The following is a 26,024-nucleotide window of genomic DNA, read 5'->3' as shown; positions in this document are numbered from 1 at the left end:
ATCCGTGCCATTTCCAGCTCACATCTTGGGATCACAGAAGGTTTGACTTAAATTCTTTGATTTTAACTCTTCTGAGATGATAAGCCTTGGTTCTTCGCAAGACTAATGTCATTTGCTTTATCCTACAGATACCTGCAGTGTTTGCAGGATGATCAGACTGGGGTTAACAGCAGGACCACGCCTGAAGTTTGCAGTTTTTCCCTCTTTTTTTTGCACCTTTCCCAGCAAAGAGATAAAGTCAAAATATAATGTAATGGGGGCAGCCCCCGTGGTGCAGCGGTTTAGCGCCACCCTCAGCCCTGGGCATGACCCTGGGGTCCCAGGATCGAGTCCCACGTCGGGCTCCCTGCATGGAGCCTGCTTCTCCCTCTGCCTGTGTTTCTGCCTTTCTCTGTCTCTCACGAATAAATAAAATCTAAAAAAAAGTTTAAAAAAATAGATTCTGTAGGCTTAAAGATTTCAATGTAAACTTAAAAATTGTAAAAATAAAAAAAAATATATATATATAGTATAACGGGAATAATTCGTTTTCCTGGGTGCTCATCTCACCGACCTGACCTACATGCTTGTTTCTTTACTTAAACTCCTACAAATTAAGGGTTCTCGTGTTGGCTTTGCTTATGTGAAACCTCCCACGTGACTCTGTCAAAACTGTAAAATCAGGCCGACTTTGCTGGGCCGTGGGGGGGGCGCAGATGGTGCACTGGGCAGGTCCCCTCGTGTCGCACACCTGGCGCTTCCGGTCCCCGGCTGCTCAGATGATGTCACGATGACCCACCTGGCGTCCGGGGCTCTGCCGGCGGGGGCGGGGCAGGGGCCCGTCCTCACCCACCGGCTGCTGTGGTCAGCGCTGGGGCCTGCCAGCCTCCCGGGCGGGGAGACGGAACTGCCGCGTTGGGGTTTGCATTCCTCTTTTTTTCTTTTTCTCGTGGATTTTTGTAGCTGATGAGCTCTTTTGAATTAGGAACATTAATCCTGATATTCTTAATGTTCGGTTACAGCTTTTTTATTGAGGTACAATGCACTGTTACGACATAAAGTTCACCATTTTCACCATCGTAAAGTGTGTAAGAGCTAGTGTACAGTCCAGTGGCTTTCGGTATGTTCACAGTGTTGTGCGACCGTCACCTGTGTCCCCCCCCAAACGCTGTCACCCAGGAGACCCGTGACCCGCGAGGCTCAGCCAGGCCCAGCCTGGCGACCGCGCCTGTTCTGTCTCAAGTCAAAACATTTTCGAAAAATGTTGAATGTGATAAACATTTCGATCCAGTACGTGTTCTGTCTTTTATTGTGGCTGAACGATGAATCCTCCGCAGGAGTCCGGCCCACTCCCCGGCTACGGAGGACGGCCCCCACTGCGGGCGCGCCGCGGGGATCGCCCGGCCCGCGTCCGTGAGCGCAGTGACCAGCCGTCTGCCCGTACGTATCAGCAGGCCGCCGCCGTGTCTGGCCGGGGCTCGCGTGGCCCAGCGCCCGGGCCCCCCTCACCTCCCCTTTCCAGGTTCTTCCTGGCTATTCTTTGCTTTTTTAAAAGAATCTCCTTCCATGAACTTTTATGATCAGTTTGTTTAGATCCAGAAAAACCCCACTGCGCTGAGTTTACAGGGAGGGCACTAAGTTTATAAACGGACTCAGGGAGAGTTGTCTTCGGGTTTCGGCTCCGGACCGTGGCGGTTCTGGCTTGTGCTCACGGCCCCGGGGCAGAAGGCGCCGAGTGTGTTGTCACCCAGGCTTGCACTCGTGCGGGTGGTGCACCGACCCATGTCGTCCCTGCTGGCGAGGGCACGGGGTGGCAGGGGGCCAGGAGCTGATGACAGCCTGGTGGTCGGGGTCCCCGCTGGGCTGTGAGGCTGGGCGCGAGGGCAGGACCCCAATGCGTCACCCGGGAAGGGGCACGGCCCCGCACCCGACCCACCACGCCTCCGGCCTGAGCGGGGCAGCCCAGGAAGGGAGTGGGAACTGCGGTCGGCACAGAACCTGCCTCCCGCCCTGCAGGCTCGAGCGTGACGTGCGTGTGGCCGTGAGGCAGCAGGCCCTGGGGGGACGCCGGGGCACGTCTGTGCTTGTGCTCGTCCTGGGGGATGGCGTGCCGTCCCGGCCTTGGCAGTGCCCAGGACAGGCCCAGGCAGCGGACATGACCCTAGCGGGACCCGCACACACCAACCTGGTTCGGGTGCGTGCGTTGCCGGCCTGTCCCTGCCACACAGGGACCCGCCGGGAGGGGACACGTTGCCCCGCCAGAGCGGATTAAGCAGCTGGTGTGTGGGCCCCGTGTGCTGCGGGCGAGCTCGCTGAGATCCCACAGCTCCTGCCGCCCGGGCCAGGCCAGCGTCCCCTTCTGCCCCGCGAGGCCCGAGCCCACTCCGCCCTGCCGTGGGCGCTTCCCGGAGGGGCCCCGGGCATGCGGGGGTGGGGGGGATGCCTGGTGTTCCCCACGCCCTGCCCTTTGGACCCGGGAGAAACCTTGACTTCTGGCTCCAGGAACGGGACAAGCGGTTCCGAAGGCCGGGGCCTGGGGACGTGGGCTCAGGGCAGGGCCTCCAGCCCCGAGGTGGGGCCCCGACGGCCGGCGCACTCCCAGGCCGGGCGAGGAGGCCAAGGCCGTGCGCGGGGCCCCGGGCTCGGGGGGCCTGGCTTCAGCCCGAGCGCGCTCCGGCCGCTCATCTCTCTGGCAGCAGCACGAGGAAGGCGGCCTTCAGGAAGCGGCCGAAGCTGCAGAGCGCGGCCACCAGCCAGTGCGAGCGGAAGCCGGGCTCCGTGCTCACCACACACTTGAGGACGTCGGTCTGGAGGGGAGAGGGCGGGTTAGAGACGAGTGGGGGCCGCCGAGGCCTTAGGGGAGGTCCCCGTGGGGCAGCCCAACCCGGGAGGACGGGGAGGACGGGGAGCCCGAGGCGGCCGCGGGCCCGGCAGGAGAGAAGCCCGCTGTGCCCGTGTCCCCGCAGCCACCTGCTCCTGCCCCCGGGGCTGCAGACGCCCCCGCAGCCCCCGTCTGGGGAGCACCATGGCGCACTGCCCCCCAGAACGGGTGGGACCGGCTCCCCACAAGCCCGAGCAGCAGGCCCAGTTCTTTCTCCTGCTGGGAATGAAATCTGCCCTGCGCTCTGGACCTCGACTGCGGAGCCCACTGGCGTCCATAGCAGAGGCCGCGCAGCAGGCAGGAGGCAGCGGCGTCGGGTCTGTGCTGAGGACTGGCCGCAGCCCGGGTCCCGGGGGCAGCCCCGGCCCGAGCTCCAGCGCCCTCGGCCGCCACCCATAGGGGTGAGCTCTCCTGTGGGGGCTGCGCCCGAGGCCCGGCCGGGGTGGGCGGGCGGCTGCGGGCTCGGAGGCCGTGGTGGGGGCGCCCGGCGCGGGGCCTGGGCAGTGACGGGCGATCCCTCCCGGGCAGCTCCTGCCCCGCGGGGCCTGGGCTCGGGGGAGCGGAGGGCAGGTCGGCAGGGAGCCGGGCAGTGCGAGCAGCCGAGCCCCAGCACCCCCCCGCAGCAGCGCACCCCCCCGCACCCCTCACCCATCCTCCGCGCCTCCGCAGCCAGGGCGCCAGGGTCTTGCGCACGAACTCCCCGAGGCAGTCGACGAGCGCGTGGACCAGGGCGGGCTGGGCCTGCCGCACACAGTCCACCGCCAGCCCTGCGGCCACGGAGTACAGCGACACCACCTTGCCCCATGTGATGCCTGCGGGGAGACAGACGGACGCTGGTCAGCGGGGCCACAGCAAGGGCCTGGGGCCCGGCCACCTCCCCCTGCGCCCACTCCGCCTCCCCTCGGCCCCCCTGCCCCCCACCCCCGGTGGTTCTCAGCGGCGATCTCCAAGCCCCCGACACACAGCCGCGCGCCCGGCCAGCCCTGCCCTGCCCGGCGGCCACTGGAGGACGCGAGGGGACAGCGAGAACCCTCAGCAGGAAGGGGGCTGAGGCCGGGGCTGCGGGGACCCATAGGACGCCGCACGCACGCACAGGAGGGGCCCCACGGAGCGCCCACCCCTGGCCCGGCCCTTCTCCTCGAGCCCAGACCCGGGTGCAGCACCTGGGGGGAGGGCGCGGGCGCGGGGACCCATCACACGCCAGCGAGAACAGAAACCGTCCAGAAGTGTGCAGGGGGTGTCCGCGCACCCGGGGGAGAGGATGCAGGGGCAGCACCGCAGGAAGGGATGGGACACCTGCCACCGCGCGGGGAGCACGGAGCCTGGGCCACGGTGCTCAACAGGCCACGTGGGCGCGTTGGCCCAGAACAGGAACCCAGGGTGACACGGGGGGCAGGGGTCGCAGGGGGCTGGGTGAGGGGGTGTCCTTCCAGGGCGAGGAGACCGGGGTCGGTGGCCCAGGGGCCGCTGAACGGCGCGTTTCACGGTGCTTCACCGCGATGAAAGTTTCATCCCAATAAAAGAAAGACTGTAGAAGCCCCGGACCGCGTCCCTCCTGCGCCGGCCACTTCCCGACTCTTCCAAAATAAACCCAAGTTCTGGGGCACCTGCTGGCTCCGCCGGGGCGGCCCGTGACCCTCTCCACGCGCCACGCTGGGGCCGCAGCCTCCTTAGAGAGTGAAACCCCACCGGAGCCCCGGGCGCCTCGGGCCTGTCCACCACCTGGGTCCCCGAGCCCTCCAGGTGCCGTCCTGGTGGCCTGTCCCGGCCCCGCGCCAGGGGGCAGGTGAGCCCCAGGGGGCCGGGGCCCCGCGCTCTGCTCGCGTTGGGCAGGCGGCGGGTGGTTCGGCCTCCATGGCCGCCCGGGGGGCGCTGCCCGCGGCTGCGCCGTCCTTGTGCGGGGTCACCCCGGTGGCTGAGGCTCGACGGCATCCCAGGCGGCGCCTGGCCAGACGCACGTCCTCCCCGGAGAACCGTCTCTTCTGATCCTTTGCTCATTTTTGGTATTGGTTTCTGAGACTTGTTTATCTTTTGTATTTTCTGATCTTTCTGCGGTAAAATATTTTGCTCTTGTAATAAAAAACAAAACAAAAAAGCCTCCTGCCAGCTTCCACTCAGGGAGGGGAAAATCCCTTCGTCCCCGAAGGGGGCTGAGCAGCCACAGGGTCACAGCTGCCACGAGCGGCACCGGCGGCGTCTCCCCCACGGGCACGGCCGCTCGGAGACGCCCCCAGACCCGGCCCGCGGCCCCCAAGACGCCCCGTCACCACTCAGGCCCGGCCTGCACCTCGGGGTGGGGAGCTGCCAGGAGGACGAGCGCGGGGCACCGCGTGGGGGTCGGCGTGTGCTCGGCCACCCGGGGGCTGCGGGGACGGGACCAAGGTCGGCAGATGCCACGTGGCTGGGCCGACGTGGGGCGGACGCGGGGCGCGGGGAGGCCTGGCAGCCCGGGGTGGGGGTGGGGGGGGGGGCGGGGGGGGGAGTGGCTGGAGGCACTGCGCACGGAGGGGACGTTCTCTCCCGCCTCGATGAAGACCCCGACTTTAACCTAAGCCCCCAAGTGGACGGAGCGGCAGCAGCCTGTGCCCGCCCTGCCCCGGCCCTCCCCCATCTTCCCCTCCCCTTCCCCCTGCCCAGGCCCTCCCCCATTCCCTCCCCCATCTGTCCCCTCCGCCCTCCCCCTGCGCCCTCCCCCTCCCCCACCATCCCCCCCCCCCCCAGCGCCTCTCTGAACCTCTCAGGCCTGTACCGCCCTGAGCAAGGCCAGGCAGCTGGGGGGTGCTGCATCGGTCCCCTCGGTGTGGGGTCCTGTCCCGTGCCCCGCCCATCCCACCCCCCCAGGGGCCTCCCCCGCCCAGCAGGCCGCCGCGTTCTCACAGATAAGCCTTCCTTTTAAAGGCAGACCTCAGCTCCGGAGACAGACACAGGGCGGCCACCCACGCGCCAGCAGCGGCGGGGACAACGAGCCCCGGAGGCCTGAGGGTGGTCCTGGCCCACATGCCCTGCACCCCACCTGCTGCCCCCTCCCCTAGGCGCCGTCCCAGGTCACCGTCGCAGGGTCGCCTGGGACCCGGGTCACCACCCAGGACACGCTGGAGGAAACCGGGCCCCCCCACTGCCCACCAGGCACCCCCGTCACGGGGTCCTAGCCTTGCTGGCCTCTGCTAGGAGGTCAGTGCTGACCTGGCCGCGGCCTGGAGACGGCCGGAGGCTACAGCTGGCAGCCCCATGTCCCTGGCCGTCCCGTGTCCCCAGCACACTGGCCACAGCTGAGGGAAGCCGGTCCCGTCAAGCGCGGCTCTGACCCTGCTTGTCCTCCCACCTAGGGGTCAGTGGAGCTTCCATGGGAAGGTGCTGGAGGTCAACACGGGCCCCCCCCCGGGGGCTGGGGTCTGCCTCCGATGGGCTGAGGCGGCTCCTCTAGTCCATCTCCTCTCCCCGGGGGGTTCTGGGGGGGCCTCCGGCAGACTACAGGCTCCCTGCAGGGGTGGGGACTGTGGCTCCCGCCCGGCCCGCACCCTCACGCCCTGCCCTGCTGCTGCCCTGGTCTCCTAGGGACAAGGACACCAAGGCCCAAGTCGGGCTGGCCGGCCACAGGCCCAGAGCTGCCTCCCGGAGGAGGGGGTGTGAGGCCTCCCTGCCCCCCCGGGGCCCTTCCAGGAAGCCCCAGCAGGAGGCTGGCCCGACGCCCATCGGGAACACTCCAGCTCTGCGGCCCTCAAGCTCTCCGCCCCTGAGGGCTGGGACTGGCCGTCCCCTCATCACAGGGTCCCCTGGCTCAGAGCAGCGCCAAGAGGCACGATCGCGGGCGGGGGGCGGGGCCAGCACCTGTTATACACGGGGATACAGGACGTGCGTGTGCCAGGATGGGACACGAGGCCGCGGGTGGGGCGGTACGGTCTGTGGACCACAGAGAGGGGACAAGGAGGGGAACACGGGAACAGGACAATGTTCAGGGGGATGAGTCAGCCTGGGGGCGGGTGTACACACGGGAGGAGCAGGAGCAGACGTCACCTGCTCCGAGGACACAGACGGGCCACCAGGGGGTTCCCAGGTGAGTGTGGGCCAGCCAGGGGGACAGGTGAGGCAGTCCTCCCCGGACGCTCCCCAGCAAGCCACTGCACCCGGGCTCCTGCCCTCAACGTCCTGCCCTGACGCGAGGTCCCCCCGAGATGAGCCTCTGACCCAACAGAATGGGGCCGAGCGAGTGACGCTGTAACGTCTGAGGTGACATCACAAGAGCCTAGCGGTGGCCATCCAGGCTGGGACACTGCTGCCCGGGACCTGCTGCCAGGTTCCCCCAGGGCCAGGACGTGCGGGACCCACTCAGGACAGCCTGGCCCCGCAGCCACCAGGCAGCAGCACCAACGGGCTACGTGGCACGTGCAGCCCAGCTCCGCCCAGTCCCCGCGCAAGAGGCCGGCCGGGTCCCCCCAGTCCGCAGAACCCGGGGTGCCGCACGTCACGGTCCGAGTCGGCCCAGGCTGCTCTGTGCTGGTGGCTCTGGGGCCGGAGGCGCAGGGCCAGGCCTACCTCCAGAGAAGATCTGAGATGCCACAGCCAGGAAGGCGTCAGTCACCACGCTCTCGGACTGCAGGGAGATGTTCAGCTGGCGCGCCACGTTGCGGTAGACGCTGGGCCGGATCAGCTCCAGCTCATCCCCTGGGCAGGCGCACGGTGGGGTCAGGGAGGCCCGGGCCTGCGTGACCCCAGCCCCGCCCCCCCGCCCCAGGCCTGGGGCCACCCACTGCTCAGGGCCCCGGCAGCACCCGGCACCCGACTGGCCTGACCCCTGACCCCTGACCCCGCTCAGCCTGTTGGATGCCCACCCCCGCTTGACCCCACCGTGGCCCGGGGACAAGAGCGAGTGGGCACAGCGGGCACCCCCGACCTGCCCCGCGGCCCGCCCCCCCCACAAGCCAGCCCCCCGCCCCCACCCAGAGCCAAGCCAGCCGGGCCGGTGGGGCGGGATCCCTGGGACAAGCCGGGCCGTGCCTGACGGTGACTCACAGCCGCTGAGCGCTCGGGGCAGGCGGGCGGGGCAGCAGCCAGGGCCACGCGGGCAGGGGCCGTGCCAGCGCCCCCACGCAGGTGGGGCTGCCTTGGGGGGCGTCCTTGCTGGGCGCGGGCACCGCTGCGACCCAGGAGCGAAGGCCTCGCCCGGGGCCCCAGGCGCCGCCCAGACCCGGGCTCCCCGAGCCGCGTGGGCGTGTGTCGCGGCCCTGCCCGCTGCCCACTCGCCAAGGAATTCCACGCGCCCGGGCGCCGCCGCTGGTGCAGCCAAGCAAACGGAAGCGCCGTGGACCGGCGGGGCCGATGAGGGCGTCTGTGCCATCACGGGCCGGGCCGCATGCCACGCAGGCAGCCCGGGGTGGATGCGGAGCAGACCGGCCAGGCCGCGGGCGCAGGGGGGCATGGGAATTCCCAGGGCGGCCGTTCCCACGCAGACCTCGGGCCTGGGTGCCGGGGCACGCTGGGGGCACGGGGGCTCACGTGGAGGGCCAAGAGCAGAGTGCAGCAGGTGGGCATGTGCAGGAGGACTCGGGGGCCCGGGGGTCCCCCTCCTTGGCCACTGGCAGGGCTGAGTCCCAGCGACCGCAGAGCCAGGGCCGCCCCTGCTCCCCACGACCAGGCCCTAGGCGTCAGGGTGCCCGAGCAGGGCTCTCCAGACAAGTTTCAACAACAGGGACTCTGGCCTGGAGCAGAGGCAGCGCCGGCTGCTGCTCGCGGACTAGGACGCGGGGCGGCTGGGCCGGGGCAGGAAGTCCCGCTGGTCCCCGGGCGCCGGCGGCTCTTGGGACGCCATCCTCTCCAGGGCCCAGAAGGTCCCCCAGCATCACGCCCACAGCCCAGCCGAGCACACGGCCGTCGGTGGCCGACCTCAGGGGAGTCCAGGCCCTCTGACCCCCGGGGGTCCCCAGGCCCACCAGCCGTCCGCACCTAGGAGCCTCTCCCCTCCCGAGGCCCTGGGGGTGAGCACCCCTCCCGGCGGGCTTCTGACGGCCCCCCCTGCCCTCCACCCCCTCCTGGGCAGCTGGGTCTACGCAGCCCTGCTCTCAGGGTCCACGCGAAACAGGAACACAGTCAGCCTGAGAGGCAGGGTGTCCCCCTTCACGGAGCCCCCCTCCAACCCTGCCCACACGCCATCGGGGCTCGTGTTTGCTCCCCACTGCCCACTCTGAACAACCTCAGCCCTGGGCCGGCGGGGGGTCACCTACTCTGCGGGGCTGGCCCCACCCCTCTGAGGTCCAGACCCCCCAGAACGTGATAATGGTTACTGTGCTACGGGTGACCTCACTGCAACCAAGTACCCCCAGGCGTCCACACAGGCCAGCTGGGGTTCCGGCTGCCGCGACCGACCCTCGGCGAGCCCGTTTCCAACGCTAGCAGCCTCCAAGCAAGAAGCAGGCAGCGGGATTTCAGGCAGGAGACAGACTTTCCAAAACAAACATGGGGACACGTGGTCCCACAAAGGGTTCCTGTGCCCAGCTCAGTACAAGGGTCACTCGGGAGTCTAGCCTTCCGCCTGGAATCTGGGCCCCGCAGGCATCGCGGGGGCTGGGCCCGCGGGCAGGGGCCTGGGGGCAGGGAGGGGCGGGGGGTGCCCTGCAGGCTGACCCCAGCCCGGGCCCTCGCCCTCGCCCTCGCCCTCGCCCTCTCGGGGCCTCCCCGCACTCACCCAGGCGCAGCAGCACCGCGCACACCTCGGCCAGGCGGCCCCCGGGGGCGGGAGCGGCGCGCTCGGGCGCGGTCCAGGCCAGGCCGGCGCGCAGCAGCCGCGCGTGCACGAACTCCCGGCCCAGCGCCTTGGCCTGGGCCACCAGCTCCTTGTCGCTGGGCGAGCGGTCAAAGGCGTCCATGATCTCCGCGGCGAGGACCGAGGAGCGCCGCAGCACCTCCATGGCGGGGACGCGGGCCAGGGGCGCGGCACCTGCGGGCGGACAGGCTCAGCGGCCCGGCCCGGCTGGCGCTGGGGAGCCCGCCCCGGCAGGAGGGCGCCCCGGGGCGCGGGGAGGGGGCGCGGGGAGGGGGGAGCAGGGCGCGCGGGGAGGGGGCCCTGGGGCGCGGGGAGGCGCGCGGGGAGGGGGGAGCAGGGCGCGCGGGGAGGGGGGCGCAGGGCGCGCGGGGAGGGCGCGGGGCGCGGGGAGGGCGCGGGGGGAGAGGGACGCAGGGCGCGCGGGGAGGAGGCCCCGGGGCGCGGGGAGGGCGCGGGGCGGGGGGCGCAGGGCGCGGGGAGGGGGGCGCGGGGAGGGAGGAGCAGGGCGCGGGGCGGAAGGACCCTTGCCTTGGGGACCCCAGATCTTTAAAAATATGGTGTCACATCCGTTCGGGTCCCGAGTTAAATCGCAAAGCTCCCCGCGGCCGGGATCGGAGGGACCGCGGGGAGAGGGCGCGGGCTCTGGGGCCGCGTGCCCGCGCTCGAAGACGAGTGCGCGGCGGCGGAGGCGCGGGCGGGGGCCGGGCGAGGCCGGGGCCGGGGCCGGGGCCGGGGCCGGGGGCGGGGGCGGCCGGCCTTGCGCCCCAGGACGGGCCCGGTTCCCGCGCGGCGGCCCTGCTCACCTCTGCCGCGGCATGTCGCGGGCGCGGGGCCGGGAGGGGCGCTGGCCTCGGGTGTCCGTCCCGAGCGATGAGGACGCGCCCGCCCGTCGCCAGCCCGTGCGCCCGGGGCCCCGCGGAGTGCGCCGGCCTGTGCGCCCTGGGGCGGCGGCGAGGGGCGCGGGGCGCGGGGCGCGGGCTCCGCGGGCGGGAGGCGAGGCTTGGGGCTTCGCCTTCTAAGGAAAAGGCAGCCCCCGGGGCGGAGCCGCGGCCGAGCTTCCCGCCGCCTCCCCGCCCCGCTTAAGGAGGCCCGAGCGAGTTCCCGGCGCAGCTCCGGAGGCCACCGGCCGCCGCCGTCCCCGCGACCCCGGGCGTTGCCGCCTGGCGCCGGCCCGCAGCTCGCTGCGCTCATTGTTTCCTAGAGGTTCTTTACATAGTGTGGATGCGCGCCCGGGCCTGCCGCGGGCCTCCGAGGGGGGCCCCGACCCGGTCCTCCTGCAGGCGCTGCACAGAGCTCCTTGCAGTGGGGGGCGATCCTGAGTAAAGTCCAATTTATTTGTCGTTTCTCTTATGATTAGTGATTTTTCAGTAGGATAGTCTCCGTTTTCTTTTAGAAGCTTAAATGTTGGGGATCCCTGGGGGGCTCAGCGGTTGAGCATCTGCCTTCAGCCCAGGGCGTGCTCCGAGGTCCTGGGATCGAGTCCCGCATCGGGCTCCCCGCAGGGAGCTGCTTCTCCTTCTGCCTGGGTCTCTGCCTCTGTGTGTGTGTTTCTCTCTCATGAATAAATAAATAAAAATCTTTTAAAAAAATAAAAGCTTAAATGTTTTCCCACTGACATTTAAATCTATGATGGGTCACCGTTCTTCTGAATAGTATCTAAGGCTCTCTCTCTCTCTCTCTGTAAAATATGTATTTTAATATGAATATCCAGTTGACCCCACATCATTTATTGTAAAAGACCATCATTTCCCCCCTCCAACAGGGAAAGAGCCTCCATCATAAAAAGTAACTGTATATGTGACCTGCTCTGGACTCTTCCATCTCAGTGGCCAATCCCTCTTTCCGTGAACCAGCACACGGTTAACCAGCTGCTCTGATTCACATTCATGCAGGTTCTTCCCATGGGCACATAGAATGTTAATCGAAATAGGGGCGCCTGGGGGCGCCTGGGTGGCTCAGTCCCTTAAGCATCTGCCTCGGGCTCCAGTCATGAGCCCACAGTCCTGGGATCCAGCTGCATGCAGCCCCCTGCTCCCGCTCAGCCCACAGTCTGCTTCTCTCTCTCCATCTCCTCCTCCCCCACTTCTCATGCTCACGCTCAAATAAATAAATAAATCTTGGGGTTTTTTTAATATTTATTTATTTATTTATTCAGAGAGGCAGAGACACAGGCAGAGGGAGAAGCAGGCTCCATGCAGGAACCCCAATGCAGGACTCGATCCCAGGTCCCCAGGATCACACCCCGGGCTGCAGGTGGCGCTAAACTGCTGCACCACCTGGGCTGCCCTAAATAAATAAATCTTAAAGGTGGGGCAACTGGCTGGTTCCACTGATAGAGCATCTGACCCTTGATCTTGGGTGTGAGTATGAGCCCCATGTTGGGGCTTTTTTTTTTAACTTAACAATAAAATCTTTTTAAAAATGTTATTCAGGGCAGCCCCAGTGGCTCAGCGGTTTAGCACCGCCTTTGGCCCGGGGTGTGATCCTGGAGACCTGGGATCGAGTCCCACATTGGGCTCCCTGCACGGAGCCTGCTTCTCCCTCTGCCTGTGTCTCTGCTTCTCTCTCTCTGTGTCTCTCATGAATAAATAAAATCTTTTTAAAAATGTTGGGATCCCTGGGTGGCGCAGCGGTTTGGCGCCTGCCTTTGGCTCAGGGCGCGATCCTGGAGACCCGGGATCGAATCCCACGTCAGGCTCCCGGTGCATGGAGCCTGCTTCTCTCTCTGCCTGTGTCTCTGCCTCTCTCTCTCTCTCTCTCTCTGAGTGTGACTATCGTAAATAAATAAATTAAAAAAAAAAATGTTATTCAGGGGATCCCTGGGTGGCTCGGCGGTTTAGCGCCTGCCTTTGGCCCAGGGTGCAGTCCTGGAGTCCTGGGATCGAGCCCCACGTTGGGCTTGCTGCATGGAGCCTGCTGCTCCCTCTGCCTGTGTCTCTGCCTCTCTCTCTAGGTCTATCATGAATAAATAAATAAAAATATTTTTTTAGATGTTATTCATTTTTTAAAAGATTTTATTCATTTAGGAGAGAGAGAAAGCAAGAAAGCACAAGCAGGGGGGAGGGGCAAAGGGAGAGAGAGAAGCAGGCTTCTCTCCCCGCCCCCCACCATTGATCAGGAAGCCCCATGTGGGGCTCAATCCCAGGACTTCTGAGCTCACAACCTGAGCTGAAGGCAGACACTCAACTGACTAAGCCATCCAGGCACCCCCCCAAAAAAATGTTATTCAAAATAGACCATGTCCTGAGCCATAAAATCTCAACAAATTTCAAAGGATGAAATCATACAAGTGTGTCTTCTCTGAATTAATTAAAGTTTAATGTCAAAAAAACTATTAGAAAGCCTCCAAGTGCTTGGAATTTAAACATCACACTTCTAAATACTTAAGAGTCCAATAGTAAACCACAAGGGAAATTGTAAAATATTTTGCAGTGAACAATAGTGAAAATATGACATCAAACACTGTGGGATGCAGAGAAAGCTGTGCTTAGAGGGAACTTTATAGCTTTAGAAGAAAGGCTGATGATTAATGTTCTATGTTCCAATTCAAGCACTAGAAAAAGAACAAATTTAACCCAACAGTGAAAGGAAATAATGAAAACAAGAGCAAAAATTACAGAAAATCAACAAAGCCAAAAGTTGGTTCTTTGAATAGATTAAGAGGATTCATCAACTCCTGGAAATATCGATTAAGAAAAAGAAAACGGGGGATCCCTGGGTGGCTCAGCGGTTTGGTGCCTACCTTTGGCCCAGGGCGCAATCCTGGAGTCCCGGAATCGAGTCTCACGTCGGACTCCCAGCATGGAGCCTGCTTCTCCCTCCTCCTGTGTCTCTGCCTCTCTCTCTCTCTCTCTCTCTGTCTCTTTCTCTCTCTATGTATATCATAAATAAATAAATAAATAAATAAATAAATCATTCAAAAAAAAAAAAAGAAAAAGAAAACGTATCAGGAATAAAAAAGAGGACATCAACCGATACTACAAACATTAAAAGGGTAATAAGGGGCATCTGACTGGCTCAGTCGGTGCAGCATGGGACTCTTGATCTTGGGGTTTGAGCCCCACACTGGGCATAGAGATTACTTAAAAATTAATGGGATCCCTGGGTGGCGCAGCGGTTTAGCGCCTGTCTTTGGCCCAGGGCACGATCCTGGAGACTTGGGATCGAATCCCACATCGGGCTCCCGGTGCATGGAGCCTGCTTCTCCCTCTGCCTGTGTCTCTGCCTCTCTCTCTCTCTCTCTCTCTCTCTGTGACTATCATAAATAAATAAATAAATAATTTTAAAAAAATTAAAATTCAAAGGGGCACCTGGGTATCTCAGTTAAGCATCTGACTCTTGATCTCAGCCCAGGTCTTGATCTCAGATCTGTGAGTTCAAACTCTGCATTGGACTCCATGCTGGGTGTGGAGGCTACATAAAATCAATTAGTTAATTAATTAAAAATTTCAAAGAGGATAATGAGAGTATAATATGAACAACTATGACAGTAAATGTGAAATTTAAATGAAACACAATTTACCAAAATTGACATTAGAAGAAATAGAATATCTGGGTAGTCCTATACCAATTAAGTAAAATTAATCCATAATTTAAAATCTTCCCACATGTGCTCGCTTCAGCAGCACATATACTAAAATCTTCCCACGGCGTGCGCACCCCACAGCCGTGCGCTGCGGGCCCGGCTCTGGGCCGGCGGCTCCTTCCGGGTCTGCGGCTCCTCCCGGGCGGCAGCTGCCCTGGAGCTGGCAGGGCGCGCTGCCGGCCGGGTTTCCTTAGGAGGCACGTGCAGAGCAAAGGCAGTCCTGGCTGCAGAGGTGGAAAGCATTACTTCTTGAAAGCGTATTTGCAAAGATTTTATTTTGAAAATCAAAATACGCAAGAGTGGGCAGTATGATGAACTCTCCATACCATGGTTAGTACACCATTAGGATTTCTTGGTTTTGAATCAATATTGTGCCTTTTAATAATCAAAAAATGCCCCTTTAAGGGACGCCCTGGGGCTCAGCAGTGGAGCGTCTGCCTTGGGCTCAGGTCATGACCCCAGGGTCCTGGGATCGAGTCCCACGTTGGGCTCCCTGCAGGGAGCCTGCTTCTCCTTCTGCCTGTGTCTCTGCCTCTCTCTCTCTGTGTCTCTCATGAATAAATAAATAAAATCTTAAAAAAAAAAAAAAAAAGGAAGATCACCAACCATACACAACAAACGTGCCCAGAGACTAAGAAGGGAGCAGATGTTCACCACTTTATTTTGCGAGGCCAACAAAGCACTGGAGGCCAAACCTACCAAGAACATGAATAGAATCTAGGAAAGCTGTTCAACCTCTGGCTGCCTTGGCTTCTCCGTCCGTAGATACAGAAAAGAGCAATACCTGCCTTCTACGGTTGAGGAGAGGACTGAACCGGTGAATCCATGTGAAAATGTGCTTGTCACCTAGTGGGGCTCAGGAACTGATAGCTGTTTAGGCAGAAAAGCTTCTAGGCCTGCAAAGTGTGAGTGTGCGTGTGAATGTACTCTTCAGCTCAGGAGCCAGAGCATCAGGACAGAGTCTGCCTCTGGCACGTCTTTCTTTCTTAGATTTTATTTATTTACTTATTTATTTATTTATTTATTTATTTATTTACTTACTTACCTACTTACTTACTTATTTACTTATTTTAGAGAGAAGGTAGGGGGAGGAGCAGAGGGAAAGGGACAAGCGGACTCTGCAGCAAGCCTGCCCTGGCGCTCACCCGCAGGGCTCAAGCCCACCACCAGAGATCATGACCTGAGCCAAAATGACAAGTTGGATGCTGGGACGCCTGGGTGGCTCGGCCTTTGAACCTTTGAGCACCTGCCTTCCGCTCAGGGAGTGACCCCGGGGTCCCAGCATCGAGTCCCACGTCGGGCTCCCTGCATGGAGCCTGCTTCTCCCTCTGCCTGTGTGTGTGTCTCTCTGTCTCTCTCTCGATCTCGTTCTCTCTCTCGCTCTCTCTCTGTCTCATAAATAAATAAAATCTTAAAAAAACAATAGCAGTCAATGCTTAGTGAACGGAGGCTCCCAGGTGCCCCGCCTCTGGCTCTGCTGCAGAGCACTCAGCTTGGGCTTCTCTGTACTTTACAGACGGAAGTAAGGGACTTGCCCAAGGCCTTGCTGTAGAACCAGGCACACACTGTGTACTTTGGAGCCTGACCCTGGGGTCCCTGTACTTCTGGCAAAGAAATTAAAAAAAAAAAACCCAAAAAACAAAAAACAAAAAAACGATGTTTGCGGACAGGAGAAGGGGCAGGGCGGGGCGGGGTGGGGGGGCTCCCTCCTGCTGCCTTCCCAGCATGTGGCCTCAGGCGACATCCTGCCCCACTCAGCCTCCTACACACAGCGGGACCCCGTCCGGCTGCCGCCTCTCCTGGGCCGTGTGGGTGGGTGCAGAGCGGCTCTGGCCTGGCTCCAGGCCGGAAGCCAGGGGACTTCTCCCAGGACAGGTCAGACCGAAGCCACGTCTGAGAATGTTCAAAACCAACGAGGGCACAGGAGCTGGAAATGCCCACGTGTTTACCAGGAGAGGAGGTTATGCCAATCATGAGTGGTTCGAGCGCAGACCCGCATCCCGACCTTAGAAAGGCTGCGTCACGCTGGAAATAGCTGAGGTCTTCCAGTCCCTCGAGGCACGGAGGAAGCTGGCCTGTCCCTGGGGTGGGCCTGATGCCGCACAGAGACGCTGCTGAGCTCCTCTGTGCGCGGGCCGGGAGCGTGGTGCCCGTGGGCCAGAGACCCGGGACCCAGGGGTGGGGTGGGTCTCCCCGCCCTCCTTGTTCTCCTTTCAAAATGCCTCCTAACAGAACATGAAAGACTCCTAACTGTGGGAAACGAACTAGGGGTGGTGGAAGGGGAGGATGGCGGGGGGTGGGGGTGAATGGGTGACGGGCACTGAGGGGGGCACTTGACAGGATGAGCACTGGGTGTTATTCTGTATGTTGACAAATTGAACACCAATAAAAATAAATTTATTTAAAAATGCGTCCTAAGAGCTACTTCTGCCCCTTTGCTGCTGCCCCCCCATGCAGGCCAGCACCCCTCCTCCGGGTGGCCTCTCGGCTCCGCGCTGCGCGGGGGGACACCGTCCCTTTCCAGAACCAGCCGATTGCATTGCTGCCCAGCTCCCCAGCACCTGGCTTCACCCTCCTCAACCTCCCTGCTTCCTGTGCCCCCTTCTGCCTCGCTCTCAAGGCTCCGCCACCCAGTCCTTGCAGGTCATCAATGCGCCCCACACACGTGCGTCTCAGGGCCACCGTGCCTTCCTCCCTGTCACCCTCGCAGCTGTGCTCACGCATCGTTCCACCAGAGATTCCCTCTCCTGCCTCCCGCCTTGCCCCCGGCCCCTGTGAAAGTCTTTTGCACACCCACATCCTCTGTGCAACCCGGGGCCCGACCGGCGTGGCCAAGGCTAGGGTGGGCCCGGAGTCCCCAAGAGTGTGACACAGCCTGCCACTCACACAGCAGGTCTGTCCTCGGGACAGTCCACGCGGCCACTGAGGCACACACCACGATCTAGCCTCACTTCGTGTGGGTTCCCCTGCACAGCTCACGCTTCCTCCCCGGGGTCTCAGGGCCCCGCCTCCCGGCCCCGCTCCTGCCTTGCTCAGGTGCTCCACTGCTCCTCCTGGACCCCGGGCACTGGGCCCAGACTGGGGCTGCTGGGACGGTGGCCCTCTCCCTTTCGGTGTGTTCGCTGGGTCATCCGTTTTTAGGGGTTCATGTCCAACCCCACGGCCTTCTAGCCCCTCTTCTCGTGAGGTTCAGGATGGGCCCCTGGCCTGGGGTCCTCGCCGTGGTGATGGGGTGCCCCCGAGATTCTCTGACAGAAGAGGAATTTATGTGCTGACCACCTGGAAGGCAGGCAGGAGCCTCCAGGAAAGACAGAGGAGGGGAAGGAGCCCCCCAGACCCCGGCCTCTCTGGGGGTCCTGCACAGGGCCCACCTCACCCTGTGAGGCTGCCGGGAACTGGAGCAGAAAGGACACAGGATCCCGACCAGAAATCCATGGCACCCTTGAACCCTGGAGCCATGTGAAGAGTCTGGAAGCAGAAGCTGTCAAGTGGACAAGTGGGCATCAACCTACGAGGCCTCGGCGTGGCCCGGGCACTGTCCCCAGGAGGGCCCTGGGAGGTGGGTGCGCGGTCGGCTGTGGGCACCCCCAGCGCCCCGGGAGCACGGTGGGCAGGTGGGTGCACGACCATGAGGGGCTGGGCAACCCTCACTGGCAGCCGAGGCCCCGCTGCAGCTGGCCGGTCCTGCAGCGCTCGGGGTGGCACCTGGGGCTCGGCTCACAGGGGCGGCCTGAAGCCAGGGGCTGAGGTCTGGGGGCACTGGGGGCCCCTCCCAGCCTGCGGCCTAAACACGCGGGGGCTCCACTCCGCCTTCTGCTGTGGCATTTAGGATCCATTTTTGTGGATGTTAGGAAGAAAGATGGTGATTTTCTTTTTTTCTTCTCTAAACTGGGTTGCCAGTTTGTCCAGCACAGTCTGGTGCTTTTCCAGGACTTTTAAACTCCACGCTGAGTCCAAGTCCATAAGGCCTCCACGCAGGCCTGCCTGGGGTCCTCCTCCTTCAGGGGGGCGGCCAGGATGGGCCCGGGGGCGTACCTGTCCCCAAGAGCCGGTGTCGTATGGAAGTGATGCATCTGCCACACCGTACGCCTAAACCTAATATTACACCGTGTGTTAACTAAAATTTAAATTGCTTTTTAAAGATTTTATTTATTTATTCATGAGAGACACAGAGAGAGGCAGAGACACAGGCAGAGCAAGAAGCAGGCTCCCTGCGGGGAGCCCGATGTGGGACTCGATCCCAGGACCCCGGGGTTATGCCCCGAGCTGAAGGGCCCCCGAGGCATTCCCCCTAACTAGAACTTAAATTTAAATAAAACCGAAACATTAAAAAAATTAATTAGGCCTTTTTAATTTTGTAAATTTTCTTTATAGATTTTATTTTTTATTTTATTTTATTTTATTTTATTTTATTTTATTTTATTTTATTTTTTTCTTTATAGATTTTAGCATAGAAGTCTTCCAGATCTTTGGTTAGTTTACCCTTCACATTTTTATGTTTAAGGTAAAAAATGCTGTTTTTTTCTCTATGTGGAGTTTTTCTTTTCATATTTTGATGAATATTTATGGATGCAGAATTGACTTTTTTTTTTACACCAAGTGAAGTGGATAGCACACTTACGAACTCAATAATTAACTTACTAAATAAACAGTCTGTAAATTCTGCTGGACCTTTTATGGGCATAATGATGCCATCCACCGGGACTGGCAATCTTCTTTCCCCCTTTCCAACACTCTATTCATTGGCGCACTCCTCTTCCTCTGTGGCTTTCTTGCACTGAGTAGGATCCCCTTGTAATGCTCAGCAGAAGTGGTGGTTTGGGGCCGTGTTTCTTATCCCTCATCTCTTTTCATCTTAAGATGAAAGCAATTTCTTTTCCCCTGTGTGTGTGATGACTTACAATGTTTAGCTTTTCCGATGTTAACATCAACTTACATTCCCATAATAAAAATAACTTATTCGAAGCTCCTGGGTGGCTCGTCGGATAAGCATCTGCTCAGGTCATGATCCCAGGGTCCTGCTCCTGTTCTCTCTCTCTCTCTCAAATAAATAAATAAATAAATAAATAAATAAATAAATAAATAAATAAATAAATAAATAAAGTCTTTTAAAAATTTTATTCACAACATATTAAATAAAATTGGATCCAATTGCAACAAAAAATTCCTCCTATTTCTAATTATATTTCTAATTCTGCGACGCTTGGCACAGTGCATTCCACATTTTGGGGGCATTGATTGTGCACTTTAATTATGTACGTCCGTGGGCAGCCCGGGTGGCTCAGTGGTTTAATGCCACCTTCAGCCCAGGGTATGATCCTGGAGACCTGGGATCGAGACCCACATCGGGCTCCCTGCATGGAGCCTGCTTCTCCCTCTGCCTGTGTCTCTGCCTCTCTCTCTCTGTGTATCTCTTGTGAATAAATAGATTAAATCTTAAAAAAAAAAAAGCACTTCCGTGATTTAAAGAGTTGAGCAGCCCTACGAGGTCAGATGAAGGGCAGCCGCCCGGGGCCTCCCCAGAAGCACCATCTCGGTCCTGGGTGAGCCCGGCGGGGGGCTGCCGTGCAGGCTGAGACCCCGCACCCGCCTCCCGGCTGCTCGGCCCTCCTGCTCCAGTGTCCTGGCCCTTCCTTCCCCTGGACCGCTCCCTCCTGCCTCCATCCCCGATCCGGTCACAGCCCCGACCGTGGCCCATCCGCCCAGGGGGTTCACCCCCGATGGGGCCTAGGCTGCCTCCACCCTCCGAGTGCCGAGTGCTAGGTCGGCAGACACCATGCGGCCCGTCACCATCACGGGTCACTGTCCCAGCTGTGTCAGCGGCTGTCCTCCCCTGGAGGCCTCCCTCTCGTCATCTTGTCTCTGTGCGTGGGGCTCACCCTGAGTGCAGGTGGTGCCAATGGCCTGGGGCCTGTGCCAGCTTCCGGGGTGCCTCCCCCTCCCCCCACTGGTCCATACTGGTATTTGGCTCTGGTTTCTGGGAGAGTTCCTTACTTTTTTTTTTTTACTTATTTTTAAAAAATTTTTATTTATTCATGAGAGACACAGACAGAGAGAGAGAGAGAGAGGCAGAGACACAGGCAGAGGGAGAAGCAGGCTCCATGCCGGGAGCCTGACGTGGGACTCAATCCCAGGACCCGGGGTCACACCCTGGGCCGACGGCAGGCGCTCCACCGCTGAGCCCCCGGGCGCCCCAAATACGTGTTGTTTTAAGCCGTTCAGTGTGCGGCACCTTGTTTGGGCAGCCACGGGAAAGGCGTGAGCTCGGCACCCTTGGGTGCCGAGCTCACCTGTGTGTAGGCTCCGTCAGAGGCTGCTCGGGGAGTGCGGGGCCAGTTGGGGAGCTGACCTCCCCCCACCCCAGGGGGGATCATAGTCGGAGACTAACAGCTCGGCATCGTCAGAGGCCGGAAAGTATGAAAACAAGTACAAGGATTTGCACGAGAGATTCATAATCCGGCTCCCAGGCCACGCTGCGGAACGTTCCGTACATTTCTCTCCGGCCTCAGGGGAGGACAGGGAAGGAGAGAGGCGCAGAGGGTGGAGTGGGGGCGGTCGCGAGAGCAGAGTGTAGACATTCTCCTGCGCTCCCTCTCCCCGAGTCGGGGCGCGTGTCACCCGCCGCAGCTGGACGACTCTGCCTCTGCCCAGGTTCCCGGGCTTCCGGGGCTACGAACTGCTACTACCGCTGGGTGTGTGCGGTGCTTGCGCTTGTACCTCTAGTGAGCAAAATCGCACCCACTGTCCTTAGCGCTCACGCCTGGAAGCGGTTGCTGGCTCAGCAGCGGGGGTGGGGGGGCATGGGGGACACCGCTGTCCCCACGGAACCCCACTACCAGGGCCCGGACACAAAACAGGGCCAGGGCTCTGAGCTCGTCAGTGCGCACCGGGCAGAGCGGGCGTTTGGTCTGGAGCCCGATGCCGCCTCGTCTCTGTCCGGGGGGCCGCTGGGAAGCCGCTCGGGGGGCGGAGGCCGGGCCCCTTGGGAAGCTCCTGAAGGCGCCAGCCTCACCAAACTGGGGTTGAGTGTTTCCCCAACTTACATTCAGTCTTAGAATGTGGAGACGTAGCGTCTGTGGGGCCACAGAGGACCTGACCCAGGCCTGGCCTCGCGGGCACCTCCAGGGGATCCCCCCGAGGCTGCAGGGGTGGGGGGCGGCCGGGACCCCCGCAGCCCAGGTGGGACGGGAGCGGGCGCCAGCTGCCCCAGCTGTGCTCCGGGCAGGACGGGGACCTGGGCTCCGGGGTCCTTCTCCTGCCGCGCACTGTTTCTTTCTCCTACCTTCTCAGCACCTCCTGAGGCCCGAGGCCCACCTTCCTCCTGCCTATGTTGTTTTGAAGCAACCCTCGTTGTTCTGAGGTTTCAAAGTCATGGCAGCAGCCACAGGCCAGCTGTTTTTCTGAGTACAGAGTGAGACCTGGTCACTGAAGTACACTTGGAAGACCAGAAAAGCAAATAAAAATAAAATTGAAGATCCACGTCGCCGTGTATGGTCCCCAAAGTCCTCTCAGGTCAAAACACTCTGCACACGCGTACAAAATTGGGATGTGGTTCTACAACCTGGTCTTTCACTCACTGGCAAGCCTCCCTCCCTTCAGGGAAGGCCTGTGCCGGTCCCCGCCTGCCCCAACCCCCCCCCCCCCCCCCCCCCCCCCCGGCTCCCACAGACAGCTGCCTGGGGAAGTCCTGTCCTCCTCAGTTGCTGGCCTGGCTTGGGAGCGGGCTGCCTCAGCTCGAGCTGGACCCTGAGGCCTCCCTGGGGTTGCACACAGGCTCCCTCTGCTCAGGAGACAGGCCTGGCGCCCCACTGAGCCTCCCAGTCCTGGGGACCCCCGGGGACAATTAGAGCGCAGCTGGGGTTTTAGTCACAACCCGCAGAGGGCCCTGGTCTCCCCAGGATGGAGGAGACGCTGAGGCCCAGGAGGGCCGCGCCTGTCCTGCACAAAGCTACTGAGTGGAGAGCGGGATCGAAGGTCAGGGACCTTAGGCAGAGACCCCGGGGAGCCCAGGGGGGGTGAGCGGGGTGCTCACCTCCCAGGTCCGTCCCACACCTGAGCCCAGCGGCCTCGAGACCTCCTCGCGCAGGATTCCCTCCCTGCGGTCTCTCAGTTGCCCGGACGTCCCAGGGCGCCCCTTGAGGCCCTGTGACACCTGCTGTCTGAGGGCTGCCTCCACCCACGGTCACCGGTGGTCAGCATCGTCCTGAGCTGCCAGCGCCCTCCCCTCCTCCATTCTCTTCAATGCTGGGTTTCAGGGTCCAGGCTGATGGGCACCCACCGTGTGACAAGGGGGCCCCTAGGGGCAGGTTCGGCCACCTGCACCCCTCCCTCCGGTGCAGCCTGTGTCCCAGGGAGGGGGAGCAGCGCTGTCCCCTGCTGTCCGCCCTCAGTGGCCGCCGCACGCTCATATCCCTGCCTGGTTTAAGGTCTGACAGGCCTGGGGACACCCCCTGGGACCTGCTCCAGGGGGCAAGGTGGATCCAAACACTGCTCACCCCCAGGGAGGCGGTTCCAGCTCCCCTCCCGGCCCTGGCCCCACAGCCCCCCGAGCTCCCGTGGCCCCCCGAGCTCCTGTGGCCCCCAAGCTCCCGTGGCCCCCCGAGACGAGTCGGCCTGCGGAGCCCGCGGCTCAGGGCAGAGGCTTCCGGCTCACCTCCTCCAGCCCCGGGGCCCTGACGGAGGGGGCCCCCAAATTCTGGCCCCGCACCTGCCCCCCTGGGCCAGTGGGGTGGGCTGAGGCCCCGGAGGGCACATCGGGGCCTGGAAGTGCCCGAGAGCGTGTGCCCGAGGCGCTCGCGTCCCCATCTTTCTGTGAGGCTGACTCTCCAGTTCTCCGGGATGAACACCCGGGATTGGGGGGCCGGGCCATAGGCCGGGCGCACGGGCCACGGAAGCGGCCAGGTGTCTGGCGCGGTGTCCGGCGCGGCTGCAGCATTTTCAGACCGTGGCGACCTGTGAGGCTTCCAGGTTCTGCACCCTTGCCCCGAGGGAACAGCCTTTCTCCGCCGCCCAGGGCCACAGGGTGTCGGGGACGCAGGACTCGGCGCTAGAACTGCAGCTCCCGGGAGAGCTGGGGTGCTGGCCACCGTCGCGACTCTTTATTTCAGCCATTGTCACATGCAGGTAGGTAGTACCTCGCTGTGGTTTTATTTATTTATTTAAATATTTTATTTATTCATTCATAGAGACACAGAGAGAGAGGAGCAGAGACACGGGCAGAGGGAGAAGCAGGCTCCGTGCAGGGAGCCGGACGCTGGACTCGATCCCGGGACCCCAGGACCACGCCCTGGGGTGAAGGCGGCGCTAAACCGCTGAGCCACGCGGCTGCCCACTCACTGTGGTTTTAATTTGCATTTCCCAGAGAGTTCCCTGACGGCCAGCACCTGTTCATGGGCTGTCTGGCATTGATTTATCCTCCTCAGCGAAGCGTCTATTCAAGTCTGGTCTCATTTTGTTTCTTTAATTGGGTTGTTTTCTGTTAAGTTTGGCGAGCTCTAGACACACACACGTATATATAGTTGGATGTGTGATCCGCGGTATTTTTTTCTCCCAGGCTGGTAGCATGTCTTTTCATTTTCTTAGCAATGTCTTTCTGAAAGCAAAATTTAAAAATTTGTTGAAGTCCACTTTATCACTGCTTTTTTGGATTTGTGGTAAAATGCATGTAACAGGGTTGCCTGGGCGGCTCAGTCAGTCAAGCGTCTGCCTTCGGTTCAGGATGTGATCCCTGGGGCCTGGGATCGAGCCCTATAGGGCTCCCTGCTCTGCGGGGAGCCTGCTTGTCCCTCTCCCTCTGCTGCTCCCCCTGCTTCTCTCTCTCAAAAATAAATATTTTTAAAAAAATTTATTTATTCATAAGACAGAGAGAGAGGCAGAGACACAGGCAGAGGGAGAAGCAGGCTCCATGCAGGGAGGGAGCCCGACAGGGGACTTGATCCCAGACTCTGGGATCAGGCCCTGAGTCAAAGGCAGACACTAAACCATTGAGCCACCCAGACATCCCACAAATAAACAAAATCTCTTTTTTAAAATAAATAAAATCTTTAAAAAATACACATAACATAAAATATGGAGTGTACAGTTCAGTGACATTAAGTAAATATGATGTTTTACGATCATCACTACTTTTCTTTTATCACCCCAAACAGAAACTCTGTCTCAATAACTAATAATTCCCCATTCCCTTCCCCACCCCGTGGAAACCTCTATTCTTTCTGTGTTTTGAATTGGCCTGTTTTGGATGCCTCATACATGTGCAACCATATAGCATTTGCCTCTTTGTGAATGGTGTATGTCCCCTGGCATGATTTTTTTAAAAGATTTATTGGGATCCCTGGGTGGCGCAGCGGTTTGGCGCCTGCCTTTGGCCCAGGGCGCGATCCTGGAGACCCGGGATCGAGTCCCACGTCGGGCTCCCGGTGCATGGAGCCTGCTTCTCCCTCTGCCTGTGTCTCTGCCTCTCTCTCTCACTGTGTGCCTATCATAAATAAATAATAAAAAACAATTAAAAAAAAAGATTTATTCATTTACGAGAGAGAGAGAGAGAGAGAGAGAGAGAGAGAGAGAGAGAGAGAGAATGGGGGGAGGAGAGGAGGGAGAGAATCCCCGACCATGAGATCATTACTGGAGCTGAAACCAAGAGTCAGATGCTTAATGGGTGGAGCCACCCAGGTGCCCCAGGCATAGTGGGATTCAAAAAAAATTATTCACTTAAAACTTAGAGAAAAAAAGATGTATTTATTTGAGGGAGAGGGAGGGAGGGAGAGCGTGAGCTCTGCACAGGCGTTGCGGGAGGGGCAGAGTCTCCAGCAGGCTCCCTGCTGAGCGCGGCTCCATCCCGCTGACACCAAGGCCTGAGCTGGGGCCAACAGTCGGTCGCTCAACCCACGGAGGCCCCAGGTGCCCCAGCATAGAGTTTTTGTTTCTTATTCTTATTTTTTAAAGATTTTATTTATTCGTGAGAGAGAGAGAGGGGGAGAGGCAGGCCCCGTGCAGGGAGCCCGACGTGGGGCTCGATCCGGTCTCCGGGTCACACCGGGGCTGAAGGCGGCGCTGAACGCTGGGCCCCCCGGGCTGCATGGTTTTGAAGGCTCGTGTTGTAACGCGTGTCAGAACTCAGTTCCTTTTCTGTTTCATCGCATTTCGCGTAACTTACAACACGCAAACGATTACCCGCGTCAGCAGTTCTGAGGACTGAGCGCCCGGCGTCCAGGGCCCTCGCCTCGCGGAGAAGCCGCGGCGCCGATCGCTGACCCCCAGGCCCGGTGCCCGCCCCCGCCCCGGTCCCGGCTCCCTGCAAAGCCGACCCCGCGGGGCTTCCCCACCTGCGCCGTGGCGTCGCCCGCCCAGTCCGCTGGTCTCCCCCAGCCCGTCCCCAGGCCGTCCCGCGGCTCCAGGCCACAGGGTCCCTCCCTCCCCAGGCTGGTGCTCCCCGGCCTGCGCGCAGCACCGCTCGCTCCTCGCTCCTCCATCAGCCGCCGCGGAGATGCCCGGGCCGCGCGGCCGGGCAGGGCCTGGGAACAGGCGGCACCTCCCAAGGCGGCGGAGGGGACGGAAGGGAGGAGGGGGGTCGGGTGGGGGTCGCGGGGCGGGGGGAGGGGAGGGGCCGCGGGAGGACGCTCGGCCGGGGGCCGCCCCAACCCCGGGCTGCACGCCCCGCCCCGGCCCCGCCCCGGCCCCGCCCCCGGCCCCGCCCCGCCCCGCGGCCTGCTGGGAGACGTGGTCCGCGGCCGCTCAGGAAGCCCGACTCCGAGTCCCGGCGAGCCCCGCGACACCGCCCTGCCGCGAGGCTTACCGGGACTTGTAGTCCAGCGCCCGCGGGC

At 61.3% G+C, this 26,024-nt stretch overlaps 1 protein-coding gene and 1 long non-coding RNA gene across 3 annotated transcripts; both read right to left on the bottom strand.

The window, feature by feature from the left end:
* Window positions 1–981: 981 nt before the first annotated feature.
* On the bottom strand, window positions 982–10,588 carry BOK (BCL2 family apoptosis regulator BOK). Of its 2 annotated transcripts, XM_077869598.1 has the most exons (5): window positions 10,421–10,583; window positions 9,540–9,791; window positions 7,394–7,522; window positions 3,509–3,672; window positions 982–2,786 (listed from the first exon to the last, which is right to left on the bottom strand). In XM_077869598.1, exons 2-5 carry the CDS (start codon window positions 9,760–9,762, stop codon window positions 2,661–2,663), a joined length of 642 nt encoding a protein of 213 aa, XP_077725724.1. In that variant the 5' UTR covers window positions 9,763–9,791; window positions 10,421–10,583; the 3' UTR covers window positions 982–2,660. The 2 variants fall into 2 exon arrangements, with proteins under 2 accessions (XP_077725724.1, XP_077725725.1); XM_077869599.1 differs by lacking the exon at window positions 7,394–7,522 and having other exon boundaries at window positions 10,421–10,588.
* A 12,740-nt stretch (window positions 10,589–23,328) lies between these two features.
* On the bottom strand, window positions 23,329–25,783 carry LOC144296385 (uncharacterized). The gene is made up of 2 exons (XR_013363532.1): window positions 25,527–25,783; window positions 23,329–23,794 (listed from the first exon to the last, which is right to left on the bottom strand). It is a non-coding gene; the product is annotated as an uncharacterized LOC144296385 (long non-coding RNA).
* Between the last annotated feature and the right edge of the window lie 241 nt (window positions 25,784–26,024).

Source organism: Canis aureus, chromosome 24 (genome assembly GCF_053574225.1).
Source record: "Canis aureus isolate CA01 chromosome 24, VMU_Caureus_v.1.0, whole genome shotgun sequence".
Classification (NCBI taxonomy): Eukaryota; Metazoa; Chordata; class Mammalia; order Carnivora; family Canidae; genus Canis; species Canis aureus.
The sequence above is the reverse complement of the archived record's forward strand: the minus strand, read 5'-3'. Positions and strand labels throughout refer to the sequence as shown.